The 11,273-nt window shown below is 44.6% G+C and overlaps 1 protein-coding gene across 1 annotated transcript; it reads right to left on the reverse strand.

The window, feature by feature from the left end:
* Window positions 1-1,054: 1,054 nt before the first annotated feature.
* On the reverse strand, window positions 1,055-10,672 carry LOC129603598 (uncharacterized). The gene is made up of 2 exons (XM_055505729.1): window positions 9,678-10,672; window positions 1,055-1,072 (listed from the first exon to the last, which is right to left on the reverse strand). Exon 1 carries the CDS (start codon window positions 10,449-10,451, stop codon window positions 9,684-9,686), a length of 768 nt encoding a protein of 255 aa, XP_055361704.1. The 5' UTR covers window positions 10,452-10,672; the 3' UTR covers window positions 1,055-1,072; window positions 9,678-9,683.
* Between the last annotated feature and the right edge of the window lie 601 nt (window positions 10,673-11,273).

The following is an 11,273-nucleotide window of genomic DNA, read 5'->3' on the forward strand; positions in this document are numbered from 1 at the left end:
CACCTTGTTATGATGCGGTAATAAGCGTCTGGCTCAAGCAAACTTACAATGTTCATCAGTCTGAGTAGCAATAAATCCTGTATATAATGATCACTTTAAGCCTTGTTGTCTTCTTAACAAAATAAAACTCACAACAACAGCAGCATGTGGCGACTCCTGGAGACGCAGCTGTTCACATCCAGACTATCACTGCTCCAATTAAAGCCATCACCATTACTGTACCGCCGATGAGCTCCAGTTGGACCCAGGAACCCAGCGTCCAATCAAATACAAATAACACTCACTTCTGTAACTTGCTAAATGATTCCCCTGTTATTATGGAAATACGTATTTCATTGGAACCCTGGGCAAAGTAATGACAACAATGCGCCAGGGCTCATTGGAAAAGAGGAAATATGGTGTAATTTCCTATGCTGCATTGAACACAGTGATGTATTGCACTTTTCTAATTATCTTCAGCCCAATTAGGCCTCGGCGCGTACGAATACCGCTCACTTCTTCATCTTTTACTGGTTTTAATTGTGTCCTCTGAGTTGGCTCCTTACGTCACTTATCCGTCTTATGCTTCCTGTCTCTGTGGCTGTGGGAGACGTGACCGTAATCTTGCTCAGGAATAATTGTCATGTTGCGTTCATTAGTCCCTTAATTATTTTCTGATTTCGGCTACAGTGTTGTTTTGCGACACTTGCAGCGATCATGGCAGGATATTAACACACAATGATGACTCAGATCGGAAAAGGGTGACGCGCTTCCTTCATGAAGCAATTATGTAGAGCACGTAGCAGAAGCAGGTTTATATATGAAACCTCCAACACACACATGAAGTTTTCACATGTTGCCTGGAGAAGTGTTTGGAATGAGATCTCTTACACGTAGCGCCGACCTGTCACCCTTGGCTGCGTTTGACACAGTGTCAGTCCAGACTGGTGGAGTCCTTGACTGGAGACGAGTCCATCATCTTGTACGTGAGGGGAGCAACATCCTCGGCGTTTGTCCTCTGTCCTACCAGCGTCGTCTTGGCGCCATTGGTTGTGATTACGCTCCCTCATCGGGCCTCCGCTTTCAGTCGTCACTGTCGGAGTAAAATCAGGAACGGGGGAGCTGAGCCGGACCAATCATGCCAGATAATGTGCTTAAATCAGCCAGTGGGAGTGAACGCCGTCCACACGGGTTTCAGCGCCTCACTTCAAAGCCTCCAAATTTGCCTGACTCTCCTCATTAGCAATGAAGTATATACTACTAGTACTGCGTTCAGCGATTAATCAGCAGCAAAATGAGAGCCCTAATGCCTTCTACGCATCTGGGCGGTGTGCTATTTGTTTATTGTACAATGAACCGTCATTTGACAAATAAAACGTTCTGGCCATTAAGAACAGCCACATGCACAAAATGCACAAAAAACAGTAATAGTAATGTCCATGCATTCATCTAGCCCTTATTTAACCTCTTTTCCACCAGTTGACCCTATAGTTTTATGACTTTCTTGTTTTTTAGGCTTTAACTGTCTAAGACTTTAGTTTTGGTTCTGTGCTTCCATTATCATTTTTTGGACCCGGTCTGCTTAGTATCCTAACTGGTCTCATTTTGAAGCTAAAGGGACAAATGTCTGTCAGGCTTTGGATCTAAAAACAGAGGGTTGACATTTATCTTGTCCAATCTAACAGAATGTGCTTACCTGCACATTTAAAGGTCCAGATGAATGCCACCCAACCTCTAAAGTAAGGCTGCAGCTAGAGTATCTAATAACCCCCGCCCTGTCCTTTGTAAATGAGAGTAAGTCTACGGTGGCATCATTTTCCATGTCAGCACTTTGAATGTTACCCTTTCGTGTTTTCCCCCTTCCTTGTTCAAGTGGTGCAATAGCACTGTCACTTTCAAGCTGAGATTTTATAAGTGAAATGATGAATTCTCTCTCAGGAGTGGTACAACATGCAGTAAAAGACCACCTGCTACATATGTAGATACAAAAGCCTCAAGCTGTGAGTTAAAGAAACCAATTTTCACATTTAGCTCAATAAACACTAATGAAAAGCTGAGATACTGCAGGTGCCTCTAACTTTTTCCACCTTTACAGCTGACTAAATATACAGTCTAATTTAACCTCCACTTCTAGCTCCATCCTTATATTTGCTGTACACATTTAACTCGATTTAATCACAGTTAGATGATTAAAATAACTCAGATAAACGCTGTCGACACCTTCAGGACACCACCATGGAGCTGTTAGTAGACTTTTCCACTAAATGCTTATATTTTTGGCTTCATAGCAGAGACAGAGGATTGAAAATTATAAAGTGTGCCTATGATTTTACTCATGGACTTTCAAAGATCTGAAGAAAGGCTGAATCCATTGCTGGTTTTTGTTTTCTGTTGCTATTGCATCTAGTGCTGTGTATCCCTTAAGCTAAAGTTCTGATGTCATGTCATTGTCACCTGTTGTCTGCATATTTACATCCTTAGATGTACAAATGGAATTAGAATGGAGAAGGTGACGATTCAGACATGGAACCATTTCCTGACACATTCTCCTGCTACGTACCTGGCAGTGGTCCGGACAATTCTACACACACAAAGACTAGAATAAGCAAGTTACAGTATTTAGAATTAGAGATGTGCCAAACCCTCTTTTTTTTTTTTTTTTTTTTTTTTTTTTTTTTTTTTTTTTTTTTTTTTTTTTTTTTTTTTTTTTTGTTCTGTCCAGCAGTTAAGCAAGCAGCATATATTACGCTGAATGCCATATTGTGATGGACAGCTTTGCTTTAACAAGAAGAGTATATATAGAATATATATACTCTTCCTGATTTATGGTTTATTTAATGGTTTATTTAGCTAATCCAAAATGTGTGTGATGTTGCTGTGTTGGTGGACAGGTTAGGTTTCTGCTTTAGGGTGTGTATGCGGGAGGGTGGGGGGGAGGGGGGTAAGGGGTGCAACCAGCTGCTGAAACCAAGCAAATCTGTTAAGTAAACAATCGGAGCAAAAAAAAAAAAAAATAAAATAAATAAAATAAATAAGAAGCATGGATGTACCTTAGGCTAACACATTCATAACTAAACAATTTGTGCTGTGGTTTACCTTGGAGATTAATACTAATACCAATAATAGTGCTAAGGTATGTGCACATACTAATACAAACGAATACATACAATATACATACATATGTGCATTATTATACATATCCCATACTACTTAATAAAAGTCATGACATACAACACCACAAATTCCATATTCACACATTATTCATGTTGGTAGTGATAAGTATCAATAATACTTACAGTTGGATTTGGAAAGTGTCCCACTACAAGGTTAGTAAGGCTGTAGCTTAACATTATTCACCCAAAGGGTGAGGCAGACGTTGGTGCATGAACAATGCCACTTGTGGAAGCCAGGGTGATGTGAGGGGCTCCGCCACTACGCCCATCCAGCAAGCAGAGGAAGGAATCCTAGCAGCCAGGGAGCACACACACCTTCAGTTCCAGGAGGGCAGGTGTTGCGACCCAAGCCGCCCACACAGAGCCCCCCAGGCAGAGCTGCAGCAGCCACTGAGACAGCACCCGAGGCCAGAGTGGGCCACCGGGGGTCAACGCTGTCCGCCCCATGAGAACCAGGGGCAAACACTCCCCCCGGCGGGAGGGTCGGCCTGAAAGAGTAGAGCCCGAGGACCCACGGTCCGTAGGGAGCCCGCCAGAAGATGCCCCCGCGCCCAGAGTGGGGCCCGCCCCCAGTCCACCACCCCCACACGGGCGGAGCGGGGCCTACCCCATCGGCCCGACCTCATCCCCTGGCGCTACAGCGGCCTGCAGCACAAGGCCAGCAATTGGTGGGGTCAGCAGAAAAGAGACCACCCAGGCAGACGATCATCGTACCCCGGGCGAAAAACCGGACCCCCCACACTTCAACCGCACCACACGCATACCAACTCACACAAACACAGATGCATACACCCACCCACATGTGCAACACACATCATCACATCAACACACACACACACCATAGACTCTCTCATAACAAACTAGTCAATCATACGTGAACCAATGCACTCTCAGATACATTCTCCCACCCACACCATTCGCTTGATCACATTCGTGGGGAGGGTAGGTCTCCGGCCTGCCGTCCATGTGGCCCCAGGCAGGGACCGCAGCTCCTCCCGAGCCCCGACCAACCCCCCCAACCCGGAGGGGGCAGAGGGCAGCAGAAAAAGGCACCCCAGAACCCTGCAACCCAGCTTGGACGTGAGTGTGTGGAACTAAAGTGCACTGAAGGTGGGTGACACCTCCAGGAGCACAACCGCTGGCTGACGGTGTGTCCCCCGGACAGTGCCCCCCCGCGCCCTAAATGTCTTTTTGCAGTTAAAACTGGGTGGTGATCTCTCCATCAGGGCCAGTGGCCGAGGCCACAACTGGCCTCAGCCCCAGGCCCCAGTGAAAGAGCCCACCCCCGGACCTAAATGTATGTGTATGTAGCTAAGTATGAGGAACTTTGGGAGATACCCAATTCTCCGGGGGGTCCAGCAGACAAAGCCATCAATGGGAAGTCTACTGGCCCCCCCGGAAGGAGCCCCCAGATTCCTGGACAAGTGTGTATGACTAATGCAATTAAAACTGCAGAGCATCCCACTTGGAAGGGACGGAACCACTTCCCAGTAGCCCTGGTCCCTCCATCAGCAGGACGCCCCTTGCAGACCTAAGTGGATGAATGCGGAGAAATGTAGTTGGGAAGCAGAGCTCCAGGGTCCGCAGAGCCAGGTTCCCGACTGGCTCTGCTACCTATCCCACCACCCCCCACAACCCCCAGCCACGAAGGGACAGCCGAGACCCAGGGACCGCAGTACTACTGCCCAGGCGCCACACGCAGCACAGCCAGAGCCATCCTCACCCTTCTTTCACACTTACCCATTCTCTCGCTCAAGTATGCCCATGCTCGCCCCGTGTAGTGTGACACTCAAACCCACACATATACTCTGCGGTTGTGCATTGAGGGCCAGCTTCCGCCCAGGGCCCAATGAAGGTTCTAGCCTGAGTAGTCCGCCAACCCCCCCTGCAACAGGCCCGAGCAGTTACCAGAGGGCGTCGGACCGCTAGGGCAGGCAGCGCCCCACCCGAGCAGGGGCAGCGCCCCAGGGGAGAGACACCTCTCCGGGCACAGGCAGGCACCCCCAGAGGGAGTCCCCCGGACGCAGGTTACCCAGGTCTCCACCCCCAGGTCCGCCCCCGCACACCGGCAGGGAGGCCCGCCTCCGGCTCTCCGGAGACAGGCACACGCCAACCCTCAAAATGGTCCCACCCCGGCACAGGGCCGCCGGTCCCAGCAGCCACCACACCCCCGCCGCAGGGGACCCCTGCGGCCAGCCCTGAGTCCACCAACCCGTTGTCCCGGTTCTTTAGGCAGGCAGGCACCACCAACCACCAGTCACCCCCCCACCACTGTGCCAGACATGACGCAGCACCCGAGCCCCACGCATCCTTACCTGGAAATGGAATCAATCAGAGTATAGTTTTGGTCATTGATTTGATGAAGCAGACAATGTGTCTAAGGTGGTATAATCTAACAAGCTGTTCAGGTATTGAGTAATGCTTAATTTTTTTTTAGTTTTCCAGTTCATGAGGATGATTCTCTTTGCGACACAGAGGGCAGAAAGAAGTGTGTGTGATGAGTTTGTCTCTAGATCAAGCCCACTTAGATCTCCTAGAAGACAAAGTGCAGGGGCTGCTGGGATTGGACAGCTTAACTGGGTTGACAGGTGTTCACATACTCTTTGCCAAAATTGCTGCACAGGTGAGCATGACCAGAATGCATGTAGGAATCTATCTGCTGTGTTATCTGTACAGTGAGGGCAAATATTTGAGTTTGTGAGACCCATTTGGAACATCCTTTGTCCTGTATAGTGAGTTCTATGAAGAATTTTGTATTGTATTAGTTGTAAATTTGTATTTTTTGTCATTCTGAATAAATTAGAACATATGTTATTCCAGAATGTGTAATTAGTGGTGATATTGAGATCAGCTTCCCATTTAGAGATCGGAAGGCTCACTGTCTGGTCTACATTGGAAATTAAGATATAGATTTTGGATACTGTCCTTTTCCCTGATATATCAATAAATCGCTCTATTACTGGTGGTGGTTGCATGTGGATGGCAGTATTCTTACTTTTTGCATTAAGTATTGACTTTAGTTGTTGGTATTCTAAGAAATTGGCACTAGTGATTTCATAGTGAGATACTAGTTCTTCAAAAGAGGTAAACTTGTCTCTTGTGAAAACATGTTTCAGATGTGTTATCCCTTTGATATGCCAAGTTGGAAAGTGTATTGCCTTTTTGTTTTGTATGATGTCTGGATTGTTCCAGAGAGGTGTGTTTTGGCAAAGAGTAAGCGAAGACCCATTAATTTTAAGAAACTCCCACCAGGCTTGCAGAGATGCTTTTATGCTAATGTTCTGGTAACAACTATGATGTTTGATTTTGGTGCTGATAAAGGGCAGATCTGCAACTTTAATATTTCCACAAAATGTTTGTTCAATGTCTATCCAGGAGGAGTCTGCTGGCATGGGTTTTATCCATTTGTGGACATGGTTCAGTCTATTGGCAAGAAAATAGTGGTGGAAGTTAGGTAGTTCTAGGCCGCCGCAGCGTCTGGATTTTTGAAGAGTTTTTAAACTAATTCGTGGTGGCTTGGTTTTCCACAAAAACTGTGAGATGTAGGAGTCTAATGTCTTAAACCACGCCTGGGCTGGCTGAGTTGGAATCATTGAAAATATGTAATTAATTTTTGGCAGGATCATCATTTTTATGGTGGCAATTCTTCCCATAAGTGAAATGGGTAAGGACTGCCATCTTTTGAGGTTGGCTTCTATTTGTTTTAATAGTGGATTGTAATTTAGATCAATAAGCTCTGATAGCCTAGACGACAATTCAATGCCCAAGTATTTAATGTTTCCTGAATGGAGTGTGGTAGAGGAGATGTTAGTCACCTTAAGGTTAAGTGGTAGCACTATAGATTTGGTCCAGTTAATAGAGTACTCTGAAAGTCCTGAGAATTCATCTATGAGGCTGATAGTTGTAGGAAGAGACGTCTGTGGCTCAAGGAGAAACAGTAACACATCGTCAGCATATAAACTTATTTTATGATTTACTGATTTGGTCGATATTCCAGTAATTCCTTCATGCTGTCTTATTGCTGCGGCTAGAGGTTCAATAAATATTGCAAATAGTGATGGGGACAGTGGGCAGCCCTGTCTTGTCCCTCTATGCAGATTAAACCTTGGTGAGATCTGGTTGTTTGTTCTGACTGCAGCGTTTGCTGAGTTGTATAATATTTGGATCCAGTCTATGAATGTTTCCCCAATGCCGAATTTGTGCAGAGTGGCTAAAAGAAATTTCCAGTTTACTCTATCGAAAGCTTTTTCTGCATCTAAGGAGACGATGGCTGTCTCTAGTTTATGGATGGTGACATAATCAATTAAATTAATTAGTCTGTTCATATTGTTTGTTGACTGTCTACCTTTAATGAAGCCTGTTTGATCAGAGTGAATTATATATGGAGTGATTTTTTCTAGTCTTCTAGCAAGTGCTTTACACACTATTTTTAGATCTACATTTATTAGTGAAATTGGTCTATAACTCGATGGGAGTGTAGGGTCTTTCCCTGGTTTTTGAAGCAGGCTTATGAAGGCAGAATTCATATTTGTGGGTAATGAATGTTGTTGTTTAATTTCAGCTAACATTTTGTAAAAGCTGGGTGCCAGCATGGACCAGAACTCTTTATAAAATTCAGTTGGGAATCCATCTGGTCCTGGAGCTTTTTTATTGGGCATCTCCTGCAGAGCTTCATGTAGTTCTGCCAAAGATAACAATGAGTCTAGAGTTGTAGATTGTTCTTCATTTAGCTTTGGCAGTTCTAGTTTATTCAGAAACGCCTCTATGGCTGAGGTGGGTGGATCTATTTGGGACGTATATAACTCTTGGTAAAAGTTTTTAAAGGTATCATTTATTTCATGGGGATCACGAGTAATGTTGCCTTCCTTATTAGTTATTGAATGGATGATTTGTTTCTCTTTATTATTTTTTAATTGGTTAGCTAGAAATTTACCACATTTATTAGCATGGTCAAAATTCTCCCAGCGTAATTGGTCTATCTGAAACTGAGTTTTGCAATCAATTATATTATTTAATTTCAGCTTTAGATTCTTTAGGTCTTCTAGGACATCATTGGTTGGAGAGGCTGCATATTTAATCTCTAGAGATTTTATTTTTTGCTCTAATTCTAATTCAAGTAACATGTCCTTTTTTTTCTTGTGTGATGAATATGAAATAATTCTACCGCGCATAACTGCCTTCCCAGTCTCCCAAAGAACACAGGGTGAGATTTCCGGTGTATCGTTGATTTCTATAAAGGTTTTCCATTCTCTCCTGACATAACTGATGAAGTCTTGATCATTGAGTAATGATGTATTAAACCTCCAATTCCTGGTTGATGGTGTGGCTGTCTTAATCAACGAAATGGACATTGGTGCATGATCACTGATTGTGATAGAGTGAATATTGGTGTCAGAGACATCTTGTAAGACTGAGTTATTTACTAAAATATAATCTATACGGGAGTGAGAGTGGTGAACTGGCGAGAAAAAGGTATATTCCCTGGATGTAGGATGAAGAGAACGCCATGTGTCACAGAGACCAAAGTCATCCATGTACTGTCTTAAGGTCTGTACTGATTGCCAGTTCCTGTTGCTCACAGCTTTGCTTAGCCTGTCCAACTCTGGGTTAAATACTAAATTAAAGTCCCCTCCTACTATAAGTTTGGAACCAGAGTGAGCAGACAGTGATGTGAAGAAGCTGTGAAAGAAAGAGGGGTCGTCAGCATTAGGGCCATACACATTAGCTATGCAATATTCAATGTTTCCTATCAAGATATTAATGATTATATATCTCCCTTCTGGATCTACAATGGTATCGTTATGCGTAAAGTTAATCTTTTTATTTATCAGGATGGCGACCCCTCTTTGTTTAGAATTGTAACCGGCTAAGTAAGCATGTGGGAACTCTGCTGATGCCAGAGTGTAATTTATAATTTTGGGAATATGAGTTTCCTGTAGTAAAACAATGTCTGCTTGTAGGGTTTTCAAATGGTTAAATATTTTAAATCGTTTCTCCTTCTTATTGATTCCACGTACATTCCAAGTGACAATCTTCAGTGGTGTCATATCTTACCTGACTGCTGTGGATCACTAGTCTTGTGTGTATGTAGTGTGACAGACTTTAGGTGTGTGGCTAACCTTAAGTACCTGTGTATTCTGAGTTGTGTGTTATCTATGTATGTGCATGTGATTCCCCTGTGCAGTAGATGTTTGTGTGTGGCTGCTGGAGGGCTACATAGCTGGCTGACTACGTGGGAGAAGAATCGAGGAAAGAAGGATGTACACAGTGTGGAGTGAAAGTAGGTGAAGGAAAAAGAGTAAAGGGAAGGAAAATTAAAGTGAAAGGAAAGTGGGTGATTACGTATGGTGAGCGCTTTGCAAAGTGAGTGAGTGAGTGACATTAGAATGACAATAAACATTTATATGAAACATCTGCGAGAGAACGAGTTTGAATACTGGATGTAAAGTTATAACACATAGTTGCATTACATCTATTGTTTTTTTTTTAACAAACCTTATACATTAAACCATTGTTTTTACATACCACCTGCTAGTAGAGCCACGGAGTTGCTTCCCGGTCCCGGTAGAGCTCTCCGTTGACGTACAGTTTGTCGACGCTGATGACGGCCCTGCAGCCTTCTGCCATGAACCTCTTACGGATGGGGAACAGTCGGCGGCGGCGGTCGAGGATCTCCTTGGGGAACTGATCGTTGACGCTGAAGTCAGTTCCCTTCAGCTGTCTGCCCCGGCTCTTAACCAGTTCCTTCTGCTTAAAGTCATGAAACTTGGCAACGATGGGTCGAGGACGCTGGCCATCCGGTCGTCTTCCTCCTAGTCTATGCGAACGGTGGAACGCCATCTTGTCAACAACTTCCGCTGGGATCTTCATCTGTTGTTTAATGAAGTTTTTAATTGTGGTTTCCGTGTTTTCCTCCGCCTGTTCTGGAATCCCCGAGAACACCAGGTTGTCCCTCATGCTGCGGGCCTGCAGATCGATGATACCTTCTTTTATTTTTTTATTTTCGGCCGCTAGCTGAGCCACATCCTCCGTCAGGGACTGCACCGTTCCTTTCAGGGCCTCGTTCTCGGTGGCGAGAGAAATCACCTGCTGCTGGCTAAATTCCAGGGAGTCGCGGAGGGCCATAAACTCTTTGTGGAGGAGTTCCACTAGCGCCAGACGTGCGTCGAAACTTGTTATTTTTTTTTCGATGGACTCCAGGATGTCCGTGATGTTTTTATCCGCCGAGCTAGCTCCAGGTGACTCAGGTGAGTCAGACGGACGGGAACGCTTGTTTGGAGCCGTCTCCTTTTTCCCCATTACCAGACGCTCGAAGCACTCGTCGATGTACTCGAAACTTTCTTCGGTGTTATCCAGAATGGTAGGGTGGTTGATTATTTTCCGAAAAATAAGGTAGTTATTTACTTAAATTGGCGGATAGTTTGTCGCGCTGTTGTTTACTACCGGTGTCGCGCCGCCTTGTTGAATTCCTCGTGCTGTTCTCGCAGAGTCTCGCGTTCTCTCACAGCATCGCGTCAATGTAAGTGCCAAACCCTCTTTATTTTATAGATTATTAAATATCCCTGTTGTTGATGTCCAACATGTTGTATGTGGTCCCTTCATTCGCCTCCTGCTGAGGACACGCTCCTGTCGCCACAGGCTGCAAAAGCAGCAATAACACACTTGTGGAGTGTGTCAGAAATATGTGCTGGGTCAAATTCTTGACCCTTGAGTGTACAGCTAACACTCTAGTCTGCCAGTATAGCATCACTGGAAGAGGCTCCAACACAGCCCCACTTACAGTGACATTTTAAAAGATGAAGTATTTGAAGTAGGATTAATGGCACATTAGGCGTCATTAGTCTGCTTCAAATTGCCTTTTGTATCATAATGTCAGGAATCTCACTGGAGTAAAGCATCTGCATTTGTGTGTATTTCATTTACTAACAAGGCTCAATGTGAACTTAGATGTACATTATACAGAAGAGCACAACGAGCCTTTCTTCTCTTTATGAGCCTCTGTTGTTTCATCTTTCATGTGCAGCAGCAAAGGGATTCCCTACAGTTATACAGTACGCCAGTGTTTTAGCATTAGGAATTGTCATTTACAATGTAAATGAGGGTTCCAGCTCGAGTTCTGCT

This window comes from Betta splendens, chromosome 22, assembly GCF_900634795.4.
Source record: "Betta splendens chromosome 22, fBetSpl5.4, whole genome shotgun sequence".
Lineage (NCBI taxonomy): Eukaryota > Metazoa > Chordata > Actinopteri > Anabantiformes > Osphronemidae > Betta > Betta splendens.

Bases quoted from the DNA above. Each gene is read 5' to 3' on its own strand.
- LOC129603598 (XM_055505729.1), bottom strand. From the start codon at position 10,451: ATGGGGAAAAAGGAGACGGCTCCAAACAAGCGTTCCCGTCCGTCTGAC.